The sequence below is a fragment of the Arvicanthis niloticus genome, chromosome 25 (assembly GCF_011762505.2).
Source record: "Arvicanthis niloticus isolate mArvNil1 chromosome 25, mArvNil1.pat.X, whole genome shotgun sequence".
Lineage (NCBI taxonomy): Eukaryota > Metazoa > Chordata > Mammalia > Rodentia > Muridae > Arvicanthis > Arvicanthis niloticus.
Genome location: NC_133433.1, coordinates 39,813,974 through 39,832,198, shown reverse-complemented (window position 1 = coordinate 39,832,198; position 18,225 = coordinate 39,813,974). Strand labels below are relative to the sequence as shown.

General features: G+C 40.8%; 1 protein-coding gene across 1 annotated transcript in view; it reads left to right on the top strand.

Annotated features, from left to right (window-relative positions):
• The first annotated feature begins 4,577 nt into the window (after positions 1 to 4,577).
• Lypla1 (lysophospholipase 1) overlaps positions 4,578 to 18,225 on the top strand; it is a 32,709-nt gene continuing 19,061 nt past the window's right edge. The window contains exons 1-2 of the mRNA XM_076924438.1: positions 4,578 to 4,795; positions 5,312 to 5,343. Of these exons, the coding sequence (XP_076780553.1) occupies positions 4,727 to 4,795; positions 5,312 to 5,343 (101 nt within the window). The 5' untranslated portion in view covers positions 4,578 to 4,726. The remainder of the gene's footprint in view (positions 4,796 to 5,311; positions 5,344 to 18,225) is intronic.

Below are 18,225 nucleotides of genomic sequence, written 5' to 3'. Positions count from 1 at the left end.
CAAGTCAGGGAATAAATGGGAAGCAATGTTTACACAAACTTGAAACTGGAGATTCTTAGAATAAGAATTACAATGCCATGTCCTGATTATAATATGTGGGCAGAGAAAGCAGAATTTGAATAATGCAAGGATAGATTTTAACACAGTGTACAAAAAACCATTATGCCTGCATGAAAATAACTCCAGCTATTGAACATTTTCAGTTAAGACTCTGTAGTGGTAGCACATGCCTTTAATCCAAGCACTAGGAAACCGAGGCAGGAGAATGTCTATGTTTGAGGTCAGCCTGGTCTACAGAGTGAGTAGTAGGACAGGCCAAACTATACAGAGAAACTCTGTCTGAAAAACCATAAAAGAAAAAGAAACAGAATTGATAGATGGTGTACATATTGGGAGTGGGTGAGGCGGTATTGTAGTGACTTACGGCTGTGGTGAGGGTAGTCCAACAATGACTGCCTCTTGATGGAAAGGCCAAGAATCCAGTATTTGTTTAAGTCACTGGATGTCTCAGCAGTCTGGATCTAGATCGGCACTGTAGTCCCAGAGGATTCCTAGAGGGCTGCTGTTCTTCAGTCTATGTTGGAATCCCAAAAAAGTACATCCCAATGCCAGTGAAGAAATGCTCAACGGAAGAGCAGATGCACTTGTCAGTGAGCGTGAAAACAAACAAGCAAAAAGCAAAAGCCTCCTTCTTCCATATGTTTTTTGTTGTTGTTTGCTTGTTTGTTTTGTCTTATAATATGGGGGTCTCACTGTGTAGCTTGGAATGGTCTGGAACTTACTATGTAGACCAGACTGACCTCAAAGTCATAGACATTCACCTGCCTTTGCCTCTCAAATCCTGGGATTAAAGACATATGCCACCACACTCTATTCTTTTACCACCAGAAGATGATGTGGCCCAGATTTAGGGTGAGTCTTCCCACTTGATCAAATTATCAAGTCAAGAAAATCCCTCATAGCTAGGTCTAGATGCTCGAGATTTTAGCTGATTCCAGATGTAGTCAAGTTGACAACTAAGATTAGCCATCACAATGACCAGTCATTACGAGGTCTTGATAACAGTCTGCATTTGTTCTCACACAGATTTGAGGAATCATTCAGTGGCCTTCATACACAATGTCCTATGGAACTAAGTGAACCCTCTCCATTGATAGCAATATCAAGAACATCCAAGATGTTCCTTGCTAACCAGAATGTCCACACAGTTTGTTTTCTTTACAATACTCTCTAAATCATTCTCAAACACAAAACAACAGAGTCTGGTTCTAAGTACAGAGATAAGCTCTTTAAACCTAAAACAAAACAAAACAAAAACAAACAAACTCTACCATTTCTTCAGCTTGAGCAACCTCTGCCCATTGTATCTGGCAATATAATCACCAATACTTAACACATTCCTAGTATCTTTGATCTGTGAACATGTTCTCTAAAATCACAAAACATCTCAGCAATGCCAGTACTTTGAAGACGAGTGTTAGAGACATGAAGGCACTCTGCAGCATTGAAGGAAGACCCCAATATAGTTTTTGAAACACCCTAGGCTGACAGGAAGCAGTTGTCATGGAAATGGTACAGACAACACCTTACAGTTGCTTCATGCTTGGCCAATCTGAACTGTAGTCTCTGGGTTCTCTATTTCTTTTAAAATATGTGAATACCTCTGCATGATTATTTTACCATCTTTGTGACTTTTATAATTATAAAATTTAAAAATCATCTTTCAGAAAATTTAAATATAACTGTTATTACATAAAATGTATAGTTATTTAAGTAGGGATTACATGGCAGATTAATTCTGAGAAAATTGATAATCTGTATAATATTGAATCTTCCTATTCAATTGTCTTGTTTTCCCTAGGTAACAATACCTTTCTTGATATAGGTCTAATACTTTAACATTTTGCTTATGCAAAGTAAAATTGCCACTGTTTGCAAATGTCACTGTTAGAATACCCTAGAGCCTCCATCAAAAAAAAAAAAAAAAAACTGTTTGAACCAAGTAACAAATTCAGTAAATCTGCAAAATATAAAGTTAACATAGAAAAACTAGTTGTACTGATAGACACTAATAACAACTACCAGAAAAAGAAATTAAGAAAACAATCCTATTTGCAATCGCATGAAAAACAAAAGCAGGGTGGGGTCAGTGGGTACAGGCTCCTGCTGCCAAGGCTACAACTTGAGATCAAGTGTTGGAACGCACACAGTGAAAGGAAAGAATCAAGTCTCACGAGTTGTCTTCTGATATCTGCATGTGTGCCGTGGCACAAGCATGTACACATACAATAAATAAATGTCAAAAAATGTAAAAACAAAATATGAGTCAATCTAGCCCAAGATTAAATTCTGTATGACGATAACACTAATAAAAGCAGACAGGAATGCATAAGTGGAAAGATATATTATTTTTATGGATTGAAAAATTAATATTAAAGTGCAAATATTACCTGAAAAGATGGATCAAGATACTCAGTATCAAAATTCTAAAGTTTTTTTTTTTTTTACAGAAAGAGAAAAAAAAAAAAAGAAACACTAGACCAAAAATAAACCAGTACATGTGAAGTCAACTAATTGACAAGAGCACCAAGATACTTAAATTACTAGGAAGGTAAGTTTTATATAGTATTTTATGTAAAATAAAAGCAAAACCTACAGTAATAATGGAAAGGGTGGGAGGAAACGAGTGGTGAGCATGGCGCTTATGATCGTGACTATCATGGCTTCACAGATGTACATACTCAGCTGCAAGCTGCACAACATTTTGTCAGTCATATTAAATAGTGTTTTTAAAACCTTACAGTTTTTAAATCTCTATTGTGATGTTTGTATTGTTACACAATTAGCCAGCTATTGCTTATATCTAGAAATATAGTTTTTGTTGAGGCCTCCCCCTCCCCAAGTATAGGTGTGTAGCCATTTTGTTCCATGCCTGCCAGCTATTTCATATTGTTGCTATAATATGCCTGCCAGTCATTGACACAGAAAAATAACTGGACTCTGAGCAAGGTCATGCTCATGACACATCCTCTTATGTTCTGTATGAGGTTGGCTAATCTTAAGAAATTCCACAAAACTTTACGTAGGACCCATCAAATCAAAGGCCAATATGAACTGTTATGTCTAAAATGGCTTGAGTCAGGCCAACCACCAGGCAGCACTTCCTGCACCTGAGTATGAGCTCATTACGATTTTTGTGGTTTTCTTCCTTTATAAACTGACAGAGAAAGATGTTCATAGTCATAGCTTCAGCGTCTAAAATCTGAGCTACATCCCTGATCAGTCTCAGGGTATACGTTCCATAAACCATCCTTGTCTGACTGAGACTGATGTTTGTGTAGTTTGTGGATGACTCTTGGACTGCAACACTTTTCTATGTGTATACTGACCAAGTATGGGCTATATTGCTGAATTTTCTTGGTGACTTTACTTTTTCTTTTTTACAGTCACATCATCTGAATAATTAACTTTTTTTTTCTTCTAAATTTTATATTTACTTCATTCCTTTCCCCCTGGGAAAAAAAGAAACCATTCAGAACAGAAAAACAAGATGCAAAACTCCAGAAAAAATGCAGAAACTAGAAACTTTGAGATAGGAAAAGACACAGATGACAGGCACCCCATCTTGATGTGTCCTTGTCCTCTCTAGTGGGATAATGGCAGCCCCTGGCATTCTACATATTTCATTACAGAGAAACTTACCTAACAATGATTTGTATCATCTTATGTTCATAATGAGAGCTAAAGACAATTGTGTTTTCTTTTAAAGCCACAAAGAAAAGACCTAACAGTTTGACTTAAATATATAGTGGCATTGCTGGGTATGGTGGCAAACACACTCAGGAGGTAGAGGCAGGCAGATTTACCTGAGTTCGAGGCCTGCCTGGTCTGCAAGTCGAATTCTAGGACAGCCAAGGCTACATACACAGAGAATCCTTGTCTCTAAAAACCAAAAATATATAGTGGCATAAGCCTTGTGAGTTCCATTACTATCGTGTTTTGGAAAATTATTATCAATTCAACATTTTTGGGAATGTACAAACTTTTCACTACTCAAGGGCAAGACTTAAACCATTTTGAGTAAGACTCCAAAATCTCTCAGGACTGAGATTGTCCTGTGTAATTTAATTAAGTCTTTGGTTCACCAACACCTTCCCAGTCTTAAAGACTGTTCCCTAAAAACTGTATATTCGGTTTCCTCACTGATTGACTTTTGAAGGTCATGGCATTTTGGCCATCAACCGTTCTCTAGTTATACACACTATGTATGCAGTAAATTCCGCGCCGTGCAGAAGGGTGGCCTTTAGCCTAGTGTTCAAAACGTCTGTATCTCAATACTGCCCTTTAGTTAGTGACGCTGACCTGCCTAGGGAAGTGGATTCGGGAGTCAAGCGCGCAAGAGCTCGCCCCGCCTAGCCGCGGTCCCAGCTACCCGCCGCTGGCCCAGGCCCTGCGCGCGTGGAGGGATGGCGAGAGGTCAGCAGTGCCAAAGCACCCGGCTCCGGCTCCGAGCGGGAAGGCTCATTGTGACGCGCACGCGCGGCCGGCCTAGTCGGGGCGCGAGCTCCGGGCCGAGCGCGCGGAACAGGGCAGGGCGGCGCGGGGGCGCGCACGCGCCTGAGCGCGCGCCCGGAGGGGCGGGCAGGGACTCTCGGCTCGCACGCCCTTCGGCTGCCGGGAGCCCGAGCTCCCTTCCGCTTCCGACGCGCTGTCCGCCAGCCGGTGGATGTGCGGCAACAACATGTCTGCCCCGATGCCCGCCGTTGTGCCCGCCGCCCGGAAGGCCACCGCCGCGGTGAGTGGCGGCGGCCGGGCCTGGGGCCTCAGCGAGACCCAGGCGGCCGCGCGTGGATGCGTCCGCGCCGCCCCTCGGGCTCCTCCGGGGTCGGGGCCGGGAATCGGAGCCGGCGGGACGCCGCCTGCCTGCCTGGCACACTCACCCCCACCCCTGGAACGAGGTCCGAGGTCCGGTGCTGAAACAGCCGACCTGCTCTGCGGCGCAGCGCGAGTGTCTGTGCCACAGGAGCTCAGATTAACTTTTGCTCAGGGAAACTTTTGTGATGGAAAAATTCGACTGTGTATGTGAGGCTTTCCTGACTCGACTTTAGAGAGAGACAGCTCTCTATCCGACTGTGTGAGACCTCTAAGTGCTAAAACGGCAGTTAGCCTAGAGATTAAAAGGAAGGGGTATAGAAATTAATTAGCTTGTGGAATAGTGTTCTGTTGTAAGTTTTTAGGACCTTCATTCGCTTTTGTAACTTAAACTATGGAACAGTCCAGTGTGAGCTTATTTTCTCTTCTTCTCTTTTAGGTTATTTTCCTTCACGGATTGGGAGATACTGGGTAGGTACCATTGTTGGTAACATTAAGGAGATGGGATCATGCAGCTACTTACTGGTTGGTCAAGAGGTTGTATGCAGAAGAAAGCGAAATTGTAGGAACACGTATTTTCTCAAGGAGACCAGCTTTTCTGCTTACAAACGCCCACAGTTTCCCCCTTATCTTGAGTTTTTCGTCTTTAAGATTGTCTCTGGAACATGTTAAAATTGTTCACTGCTCCTTAGATGTGTATTGGATACCAGAGGAGTGGAATGTTTGCAGAGACAGTGTGGAATTTCAGGGCAGGTTGGGAAGGACCAGTTGATTTTGTTGAGAAGTAGCAAGAACGCGAAGCATGAGTCCCAGATCAGAGTGCAGAAGGTCCCTTAAAAGAGAAAAATCAAAGAAGGTGGAAGGCACAACTCAAAAATTAATTTGGAGGCTTATCAAACAGATTTTGCTTTTGTGGTTCTGGAGGACACACCCAGGGCCTTGTGTGTGCTGTGGGTCCCCTTCACCAGTCCCTTATCAGACTGTGCTGCACTAACATTAGCATGTGATTTTGTTATTAATCCTTGGGTCTTCTTGTGTTTAATTCAGTGATTATCTGGTTGAAACTTGGGTTATATAGGACTGTCAAAATTTTAAATTGAAACGGGAGATGGCTTAATGGTTAAGTGCACAGGCTGTGTTCAATTCTGAGCACCCACATGGTGGCTTTCCAGCTCTCTGTAACTCCAGTGCTAACATATCTGACCCTCTTCTGAACTCCACAGGAGCTGCATATATGTGGTACACAGGCACACATGCAGTCAAAACATCTGTACACATACAATAAATATAAAGATTACATTTTTAGAAACCTATTTTAAAAAGGTAAATTTTTATAAAGTAGCCAAGACATTAGGTAATTTTTTTTCAACGAGTTTTAGGTCCATTGCTAAATACTCAGGAGGTTAAGACAGGTGGTTTTCTTGACCCTTAGAGTTTGAGACTGATTTGGGCGACATAGTGAGATCTTGCTTATGAATGAATGAATGAATGAATGAATGAGACATTGGACTAGACTAATTGTCCCTTTCAGGTACTAACTATATCTCACTCTCCTAACTTTGGAGATTATATGCAAGGTAATATGGTTTTAGATGGTGGCTAGTTTTTTTTTTTTTTTTTTTAATTACATTTGTTTACTCTGTGTGTGTGTGTGTGTACATGTTAGGGAGGAGTCAGTTCTCTCCTCCCACCACATGGGTCCCAGGGATTGAATTCAGGTTGTAGTGTTGGTAGAAAGTGCTTTAAGGAGGGAGGAGGAAGGAGGAAGGAGGAGAGAGGAGAGAATGTGTCCGAGGATGTCCCCGTGTCTCTAGCAGTCTAAGTTTCTCTGTGTGTTCAGATGAAGACATGGGATGGAGCTGTTCAGAATGGCCTTTGGTGCTGCTCTCACCTGCATGCTGCAGGCGGCTACTCAGGAAGCAGAAGCCGCCTGCACCTTTCAGGACTGTGAAGCCATCTCACCGTATCAGGCTGTTGTCACTTGGAAGATGCTTAAGTTCCCTAGTCAAAGAAAACAGCAGCAACAACCAGAAAAAAACAAAAAACAAAAACAAAACAAAACAAAAAAAAACCATGACAGAAATCTTCAGAGATCCCTCTGTTCCCGCACAATAAACCTATACAATGGTATGCGCTGAACTCCTGAACTCAGAAAAAGCAGGGCCCTGCCTGAATTGGATCGATCAATCTATCTATCTATCTATCTATCTATCTATCTATCTTTCTTTCTTTCTTTCTTTCTTTCAACTTTTCTTTTAAACTTTTTTATTGGATATTTTATTTATTTATGTTTTGTGTGTCATCCCCTTTTCCCATTTCCCCTCCCTAGAAACCTATCCCATCCCCCCTCCTCCTTTTTGCTTAAAACTGAAGTTCTATGACCTTGAGTTCAATCTGGTGGCCAGTGTCACTGCTGACTCAGAGAACACAAGCTTGTTGGTGCAATCTTTGACCATCCCGACGGACAGTAGTCTCCAGAGGTACCTGAGTACACTGGTAGGGAGGTCATTGGCTGGGATGGAGAGAAGGCCGAGGAGCACAGCTCTAGTGCAGGATGCTGACACACTTCCCCCATGACAGTATCAGGCTTGTGGCAATGTTCTCTGGGTTAATCTTTGCAGAATCCAGAAACTTCACAAGGAATTATGGAAATATATTATGTTTAGATTTAACTGATTTGCCATTGGCCTCTTCAAGACGGAAGAGAAATTTTTCAAGGGGGAAAGTAAAAATTCAGAAAAAAATAGGTTGGGAGTATGTCTCCTATACAGAACCCCACTGTCAAGGGCCTAAGACTGTCACAGATACCCACCCTGACCCTGTCTTCCCACTCTGCATGTCTACCGCATTCATCTCAGTAAGTGCACCTGGTTACTGAGGTGAGGATAGTGGAGATTCCTACATCATTATGACTGTATCATCTGTGCTATTCCACTGAGTCTGCTCTATCTCACCTCTTCATCCATTTTCTGCTTTCCATCTTATCCATCCTTACTGACATCACATGGCTTTAAAAACAAAAACAAATTAAAAAAAACCCACGGGTCACTGCTGCGTTCCTTTTAAATTGGCTTCCCTTTCCCTGCTTTTGTTTTCTTCAAGAATTCTTATATTCATCTGGCATAAAGATGTTCTGAGAATACAAATGTGCTTGCATGGCTCTCACACCCTTTCAGCAACTCCCCACAGGTTTAAGAATAATGCTAACGATTTATATACAAGGTGCAAACTATTATTAACGTTTAAACAATTTAAAATCCTAAAACTTCCCTTTTATCACTTATAGGATTCCAGCCTCCTACTGCTACCATTTTGATGTGTGACACCATACATGTTTTCATTAGATATGTTATTCTACATTTGTATGTGTGTGTTTATATATTCACAAGAAAAGATATAGCTTTGTCTGGGGATTGAAAGCAATATAGGCTGATACGGATATAGACATATATTTTTAAAAGTATATAGATGGCCTTTAATTTGGTGTTTATATTTATACTTGATTACATGCTTTGGACAGTCCTTGCTTCAGTAATCTACTTCTTCTGAATTCATTATAGTCATCAGTACCGAGATACATGGTATTCAGTAATTTATCTAATAAACTCCTTTTTGGTGAGGATTTACATTTTTAAGAAATGTACTTCTAGGATAGTTATGTAAATATAACTTTTTTTTTTCATTTTTTTTTAAAGATAGGGTATCCTTGCAGGTGTAGAACTTCCATGTCAGAGATTCTCAACCTGTGGGTCACGACCCCCTTGGCAAACCTATATCTCCAAAACATTTTTTCTTTTTTTTTTTTTTATATATTTTTTAATATTTTTTTTTACATTATGATTCATAACAGTAGCAAAGTTACAGTTCTGAAGTAGCAGTAAAAATAATTTTATGGCATGGAGTGTTGTATGTATGCCTTTAAAAAATAAATAAATGTTTAAAATGAGTGTCTCTAAATTCTCTGCCAGAAATGTGCTTTAGTCTATAATTTTAGCAGTAGTGAATTGCAAGTATGTTCCATTTCCAATGTAATCCCTGACTCTGGTAGTAATGGTAATGTAGATTTTGCTAAAACAGTGTTCTGGGTGTATTTGAGCTATTCTATTTGTGTGTCTGTGACTGTGCTCTGTGCTAACCTGTTTCATTGCTGGGCTTTTCTAATTAATATTAAATCAACTAAAATTGTTTTTAAAAAAGTGCTTTAACCTGCTGAGCCATTTCACACCCCCCTCCCCAGTTATTATTTTATTTCATTATTATTATTTTGTTGATGTATCCAAGAGTGGCCCAGAATTAACAGCTATTGTCCAGCCTCCACCTCTGATAAACCTTGAAATTAACCTTCTAGTTCTCACCTGCTCTTAAACTGTTTTCCTTTTAATGGATAATTTTTCTTTCTCTTTCTTTCTCCCTTCTTCTCCTCTACATGCATGGCTTTGCTTGTTTGTTTGAGATTGTCTGTGCTTGCCTGAACTCAGTGTACACCAGGTGTTGAGAACCGCACTAGCCCATGTTTGGGCGGCCAAAAATGTTGCGGCCCTCTCCTCTCCACCCTTGGCGGCCACTGTTTTCTGGCCCAAGCTGCAGCTCCCGTATAGAATGGAGACCAGACAGTGTGTGATTCAATCCCGTTTATTCTTCAGTCTCTCTTCCTAGTCCAAGTCCCAAGTCTTGAGTTCCTAGTTCCTAGTTGTACTCAATAATTTCTTCTTAGTGTCTAATGTCTACTCCTACTCCTAGTGTCTGAATCTCTGTTACTCCAAATTGTTCTCTAAGTTGTACTCTCTAAAGTGTCTGATTCTCTCATCTCTGATTCTCTGATCTCTCTTCTGTCTACCTGTGGCCTTTATATGTCTCACTTCTAAGCCACGACTTCAGGTCACGCCTTTAATCATGCCCTTAGGTCTTGTCTCTAAATCTGATCTCTAAGTCACACTCTTAAGTCACACACCTTTAAGTCTCACACACCCAAGGAAAGTCCTGGGTATCTAAAGCAAGATGTTATCAGGGTGTGCTCAGCTGTTGTAGGCTGTTGTAATCCAAGTCTCATGTCAGGGTATATGGCTCAAGATGGCTGCAAAGCTGATAGCCGCTTTCTGCTAAAAGTCGGCCCCCAACAACCAGGCTTGCTCCAAACTTCTTATCGTCTTCCCTCTACCTCCCCAAAGCTGTGTTTACAGATATTTGCCGACATGACATTCAGTCTATGGTATGTATGTGTGCACATGTGCACATTCATGTGGAGGCTACAGGACAACTTTAGGGTTGGCCAGTGTCAACCTTTAAAATTTGTTTTTGAGACAGGGTTGAGCGTGCCTGGGCTTTGGCTTCGCTTTTGTTTTTTAAAACTGTATTGATTTATATTGTGCATTAGTGTTTTGCATTTATGTAGGTGCTTGTGTATGGGTGCACACGTGTGTGTGTGTGTGTGTGTGTGTGTGTGTGTGTGCCTGCAAGTGCTCACATGTGTTCCTGATGCTTTCATATGCCAGAAGAGGGCTTCAGGTGTCGTGTAACTGGACTTACGGATATTTATCAGCCAACGTGTGTGCACTGAAAACCCAACCCAGGTCCATTGAAAGAACAAGCACAGCAGGTGGCCCTAACCACTGAGCAGTCACTCCAGCTCCTGGTTTTTGTTTGTTTGTCTGTTTATTTTGTTTTGTTTTTTAATGGTTTCTGGGAATTGAACTAAAGTCTTCATGCTTGCAAGGAAGATAAGCATTTTACTACCCAAACTATCTTCCAGAACCATCCGTAGTTTTTAAAAGTAATTTATTTTTCATGTTCTATTTGTACTAAGTCTAATATGAAGTTACTGAAAATGTTGTAGGATTCTATCAATACATCCAGTAAAAATGACAGACTTGTGGGTTAGGCATGGTAACACAGGCCTTTAATCCTGGGATTTGGGAGACAAAGGCAGGAGCATCTTTGAGTTTGAGGCCAGCCTGGACTACATAGTGAGACTCTGCCAAAGAAAGGAAGGAAGGAAGGAAGGAAGGAAGGAGGGAGGGAGGGAGGGAGGGAGGGAGGGAGGGAGGGAGGGAAGGAAGAAAGGAAGGAAAGAAATAAAGAAGGAAGGAAGGAAGGAAGGAAGGAAGGAAGGAAGGAAGGAAGGAAAAACAACTACCTACAATACTTGCTTTACTAAATGGACCTTTATGTTTTTGTTGCTTTTTTTGAGACAAAGTCCTTTGGTGTCCTGGAGCTCCCAGGGTAAACTAGGAGAACCTGGTTTCAGACTCAAGATATTGCTCATAGAGTGCTGGAATTAAAGGCTTGTTCCCCCATGTCTGGCAACCAAAAGGGTTTTAAAGGGCAGAACTTCTGGGAAGGTGCTTTTTGTTTTGTTTTGTCTCGTTCATTTATTTTGTTCACTGCTTGGTTTTGTAGACTAAGCAAGGCAAAACACGAATAAAACTTTAGTATAAGCAAGTCCTCTATAGATGCAGTGTGGCCAGATTCCTCAAACTAAGAGTGAAAACATCAAGGAAAAAAAATGAGTTTCAAAATGGCAGAGGCTTCTGGGATAAGAGATGAGTTATTGTTTTCATGTTTCAGTTGCTTCTATAAAAACTCAGAAGTACCCAAATGTGAAAATACCACACGAACTATCACTAAAGAAATAGTAACTTGGTTAATTTAATGAATATGTGGTGAAACTCAGCTAAACAGTCTTAACAGTTAGTAATTTAGTGTTTACAATTCTTTAACTGAAGTCATCTGGCATACTTATATTTATAATGTACATTAAATGAAAGTGAATATTGAGGAAACCCTGTTCTGTATTGCATGAATTCGGTTTTCTTCCTCCTAACGTAAATAGCTTTTGTAATTTGAAAATGTTAAAATTGTATGACAAAAAATTCAGAATATATTTAAAAAGGGAATGAATTGTGTTGAAGTTCCACAACCCCAGATATCACCAATTTTTATAGCATTTAAAAACTTATCTTGAAATATTTCCAGACTTATAAAAGTTTCAAGAATAATGCAGATCCCTGAATATACTTTCTCTAGATTTCCTAATGTCTTCCTTTACTGACATACATATGCTTGCCATACCTGTAAGGGTAAGTTGCAAATATGATAGTGACAGTTGTATGTCTCATATGTCATATAACTCTTATAAATAAACTGAAGAAGGAGGAAGAGGAGGAGGAGGAGGAGGAGGAGGAGGAGGAGGAGGAGGAGGAGGAAGAAGAGAGGAGAGCAAGCTGCTGCAGCCATATTGCCTCAGTCTTTTATACTAATGTCACCATCTATTCTCCTGTTTCTGTCAGTTGGCCTGTTGAAGTCCAGGGTTATAGATTACACTGATATAGCTCCTTCAGTCTTTATCTTGTCTTTTGTGAGCTTGGAAAGATGGTTCCAAGTGTAAGAGCACTGACTGCTCTTCCAGAGGTCTTGAGTTCAATTCCCAGCAACCACATGGTGGCTCACAAGCATCTGTAATGGGATCTGATGCCCTCTTCTGGTGTGTCTGAAGACAGCCACAGTGTATTCATGTACATAAAATAAATAAACAAGTCTTTTTAAAAAAAAGGCTAATTTGTAGGCTGCCCCTTTGGTGGTTGCATGTTTTTGACAGTCTCAGGCTGGGCTCAGTTTGTCTGGTTTATCAGATGACAGACTGGTGCTGTTTGTCTCAGGTACACATGATTTTTATCCTTGTTCTGGTACCGGTGATACTATATTTTATCAGTTGCTTATGATGATGCCTAGTGATTATGAGCAATAATTGAATATAACATTTAAAATGTTAAATGCTTACTGTGTTTAATGTTTTATGTATTTATAAGTATTTTGTAAGAAGGTATTTAGCATTAGAAGATACTCTTTTTCTCAGCACAGTCTTAATTTATGTGTAACCCCCTAAGGTTATCTGTACAAATTTCCTCTGGCCTCTTGGTTTCTCACATTTGCTTCTGTTGGTACAGTTGTGGAGTAGTCTAGTAGTCTCTCTCCCCCTCTCCCCCTCCCCCTCTCCCCCCTCTCTCCCTCTCCCCCTCTCCTCCCTCCCCCTCTCCTCCCACCCCCTCTCCCCTCTCTCCCTCTCCCCCTCTCCCCCTCCCCCTCTCCCCCTCCCTCCCGTCTCCCTCCCCCTCCCCTCCCCCTCTCCCCCTTTCCCCCTTTCCCCCCTCCCCCTCCCCCTTTCCCTCCCCTCTCCTCTCCCCCTCTCCTCCTCCCTCCCCTCCCCCTCTCCCCCCTCTCCCCCTCTCCCCCTTTCCCCCTTTCCTCCCTCCCCCTCCCCCTCCCCCTCCCTTTTCCCTCCCCTCTCCTCTCCCCCTCTCCTCCTTTTCCCCTCTCCCGTCCTTCCTACCTCCTCCCCCTCTTTTTTTCTCTCTTTCAATATTTATTCATTTCGGGATGCTTGTCTGTACATGGAGGTCATAGAACAACTCTGATTAGGTTTTGTTTGTTTTTGGTTAATATTGGTTTGTTCTTAAAGCTTTTAAAGTTCTTACCTCTGTAAAAGGTAATGATACAAATTGACATAGACAAGGCTGGCCTTGAAATTCAGATATCCCCTGCCTCTGCTTCTGAAGTGCTATGATTAAAGGCACTTTAAATAAAGGGCACTGTGCTAAACTCCTTTTCTTTTTCTTTTTTTTTTTCCCTGAGTTTTTCAAGACAGTTTCTCTGTGTAGCCTTGGCTATTCTGGAACTGGTTCTATAGACCTGGCTGGCCTCAAACTCACAGAGATCCACCTGTTTCTGAGTGCTGAGAACAAAGGCATGCACCACTACAGCCCAGCTCCTTTTGTTTTTCTTATATTAAGAATTTTTATCATTTTGTGACTGGGACAGAGGTTAAGAAACAATGACCCAAATATATTTAATTGTGGCTTACCGCTTACTGTTGTTATTGAGGTATAATTCACATACCATAAAATTTTCACCTTTAAAATACAGGATTGGCTGATTTTTACTTTGTTTGCAAAGTAAGTTGCAAGATCATCATCTTAATTACAGAATATTTCCAACATCCCACAAAAGACAGTCACTTTATTCCTCTCTCAAGCATTACTTAGTCATTTGTTCATTTTTTTATGGTTTTGATTATTTTGAATGTTTTATATAAATGGGACCCACTCGTATTGTCTTTGGCATTGGGCTTCTTTCATTTGGCATGTTTTTCGGGATCATTTATGTTGTGACATAGATGAATAGTGCATTTTCCTTTGTGGGGGCATGCATATACTCAAGTGTTAAGATACTTATGCCCATGTGCACACATGTGGGGCCAGAACAGGACACTGTGCCATCCTCTGTTGCACTCCTCCTTTCTGACTAAGAAAGGTTCTCTCACTGTACTGGAAGCTCATTGTTTTGCCTCGGCGGGGTGCCAGACTCTTGGAATCTGTCTCCATCTTCCAAGGTTGGGACTGTAGACATGTGCAGCCATTCTACTTTAGAATGTAGAAAGAATTTAGCATGGCTTTCTACATGGGTACTGGGATTCAAATTTAGAACTTCACACTGTAGAACAAGTGTGTTCTGCACTGAACTGTCCTTGCAACCCTGGGTATTGCATTCTTTTATTACCAAATAATCCATTGCATGGCCATGCAGTTCTAGAACTAATGAATATTTGGGTTATTTCTACCTTTCAGCTTCTATGAATGATGCTACTCTGAACATTCATGTGCAGGCTTTTGCATGGATGTAAGTGTTTAGTTCTCTATGTTTACTGGGGTAGAAGTGATGGGTCAGTATTCTACCCTTTGAAGAACTCCCAAGGTATTTTCACAGGGATTGTGCCATTTTATATTTCTTTTGAGGGGAAAGAGGACACACGTGTGTATGGAAACCAACCTCTTGTATCATTCCTTGGAACCCACCAAACTTTGTTTTTCTGCCACAAGCCTGCCTGGAGCCTATCAAGTAGGCTAAATTGGTTAGTCAATGAGTCCTAGGATCCTACTTTCTTTAATGTGTATTCTGGGGATTTAATTCAGGTCCCATGCTTAGAAGGCAAGCATTTCACTACCAGAACTGTCTCTACACACCCAGGTTTACATTCAGCAGTGAGATGGTTCTGATTTCTCTTCCTTCTCATTGATAACTGTTATTCTCTCCTTTGTGTAGTGCTGGAGTTCACAGCTTCATGCACGCTACAAAGCACTCTGCCAATCGTGTTATTTTCCCGCTCCCATGACTCCAGTTTTTTTTTTTTTATATGAATAAATGTACAAGCCACAGAATGTCAGAAGGGTAAAAGCCTGCAGCATCGGCCATTTGACATGGAAAAAAGATTTTGTACATTAAAAAGCATTGTAAAAATAGCAGTTTGGGGGTCTGAATCTTATTTTCCTAGTTGCTATACATTTAAGTCACTACTTCTCAAGAAAATGAGATTACAGGGAGGTGAGGCTGTCTAGCATTCTAGTTAGTCATATTACATAAGGCTTTATTGTGTGGTGAGTTTTCCCCTTATGAGACTGTCTTGCTGCCTCTTCTAAAATGACTTTTAATTCACTGTGTAGGTCAGTTGACCCCACACTCAACAGTCCTCTTGCCCTAGCCATCCAATTGCAGGGGATCATCACACGTATGGTACCAGCCAGGCTTGCAAAAATACTTTGAGGAAGATAATTGAACCTGTGTTCCACTTGGACTCTTAATTATTGGTGGACAATTGGTTTATAAATGTGGTTTTGGTGACTGTCCATTCCCAGAGCTCTAATTAACTGGAATCTGATCATGGCTTTATGTCTTATTAGTTATCCCCGAGGTCATTAGCACAATCCCCAAACAGAATACATTAATGAGTTGAAAAAGAAACGGAAACAGCATTGGCAGTGAGCAAGGTGTGTGTGTGTGTGTGTGTGTGTGTGTGTGTGTGTGGTTTAAGTTTTATGTATTTAATTATAGTGTTTTTTGGATTTTTGTGTTTGAAACAACCTGTAGCCCAGGTTGGCTATAAACTCAATAACCTCTGACTTAGTTTGAGTGCTTGAGAGTACCCAGAAGGTTTTGTAATTTATTTTGTTTTACATTTATTTTATGTGTATGAGTGTTTTATCAACATACGTGTGCATGCCTGGTGCCTGTGGAGAACAGAAGAGGGTGTCCAATTCCTTGGAACTGAAGTTAAGGACAGCCTTGAACCACCATGTCAGTGCTAGGAACAAAACCCAGACTTGTAAAAGCAGACAAGTACAGTCTCTCCAGCCTTACAGTATGTATTTTAATACTGCTTTGTCACATGGCTTAAAAGGCCTCTCAGGGTAATGCTCAGGAGCAAGGACTACCTTGATTGCTTGATAATTTCTGGTTTGGTCTGGTGATAAGGAATTGCAGGCATATATCAACACTGTAGAAGTTTCTTACTGTGTATGTTGTGACACACACCTGTATAAACCCAGTACTCAGAAAGCTGAGGCAGGAAGATGGTCATGAGCTTGGGGCCAGCTTGAGCTACTTGGAGAATACTCAGCTATCCAGTTCCAAAGCGAGTCGTAGCAAACACATAGCAAACACAGTTTTATAGCCATCCTAGTGGATATAAAGTGGAACCTCACTATCTGTTTTCATACGTGTGGGTTTTAAGACAAAGTGTGACTCTGTAGCACAGGCTACCTTGAACTCCATCTCCTCCTGCCTCAGTCTCCTGAAATGATAACCCTAAGGTTGATTTTGACTTATTTCCTTAATGGCTAATGATGACGAACATCTGTTCTTATATTTAGTGACAATTTGGATTTTTTTTTTTTTGTAGAATGTCCTTTGCCAATTTGTAAATTGGGTGCCAATTTTGTTTGTTATAGGTGTTGTGCCTGTTTCATGAATGACTACTGTCTTCTAAGGGTTTCATAGCTGTGAAGAAACACCAAGACCAAGGACCCAATTTATTTGGGGCTAGCTTACAGTTTCAGAAGTTTAGTCCATTATCATCATGGCAGGAAGCATGGCAGTGTGCAGGCAGACTTGTTGCTAGAGAAGCTAAGAGTTCTACATTTTAATCTAAAGGTAACTAGGAGGAGACTGGATTCCACACTGAGTGGAGTGTAAGCACAGGCAATCTCACAGCCTGCCCACAGTGACACACTTCCTCCAACAAGGCCATACCTCATGATAGTGCCACTCCCTATGAGCCGACTGAATCTATGAGGGCCAAACATTCAAACCACCACAGGTGCTATTAAATATATGACTTGCACATACATTTTTCTTCTTTAGATTGTCTATACTTTCTTCATAGTGTCCTTGAAGCACACGTTTCAAATTTTGTTGATTTTTACTTTATTTTTTCATAGTCACTTGGCAAGTTCTAGATTTGTTTGCTACATTTAATAATTTAATAGCTTAATTTGGCCCAAGTACATTGGTTTACAAGATTTTTTTGAACTGGCTTATTATGGTAATTTTTCATTGACAGCAGTTGTGATTGTCTATTTCTGGATTCTTAGTTGATTTATAGGTCTATCCTTGCCCTGGTACTACACTCTTTCTTACTATTATATTTGTTGTAACTTTATGAATTAGAAAATGTTAGCTCTCCTAGTTTGTCCTTTCTCATGATTGTTCTGGTTCTCTTGCTCCCCTGTGAATTTTAGAATTGGGATCAATTTCTGCAAAGTCATCTGGGACTCTGGTTAAGGCTCTGTTTACTGTAGACGGAGTTAGGGAGTGCTGCCACTTAAACACAATGTCAAGTCCATAAGCATGGGGATTTGATTCCATTTCTGTAGCTCCTTGTTTAAACATGTTTGATAGTTTTCCAAGTAAATCCTAATACAGGTAAACACACACACACACACACACACACACACACACACACACACACACACTTTTTACCACTTGACAGGCAGTAGAACCTGGGAGAATGGAGCCAACAAATGGAATACACTAAAGTTTCATGCAATAGTCAACTGTATTCAGAGCATCAGACAATATTCTCTGAGGGTTAAGGAGAGTCACATGAGTAAAGTATCCAATCACCAAGACAGGCAACACGTGGCAGACAAACCACACATGGCAGAACATGTTCTTCCTTAGAGGTGTATAAACAAATAACAATAGCCAGTTGTAGTGAGTAATCTGAAGAAAATTTATTCCTATTCTCTATACCTGGGAGGATCACGAAAGCACATTACAATAACAACCCCATGTTACAGGTATCTGGGTATACTGGCACATGCCTATAATTCTAGTACTTGGGAAACTAAAGAGGACCATTACAGTAAGAATGAGGCCAGCCTTAGAAACCTAGTGAGATTAACAACAGAAATGGGTTTGTTGTTTATTTCTGGGTGGAAGGAGTGTGAAATTTGAGAGAGGGTTGTGGGGGAAGATTTTGTGTTCTATTTTAAACATCAGTTTATATGTTTAAAACGTTTATTT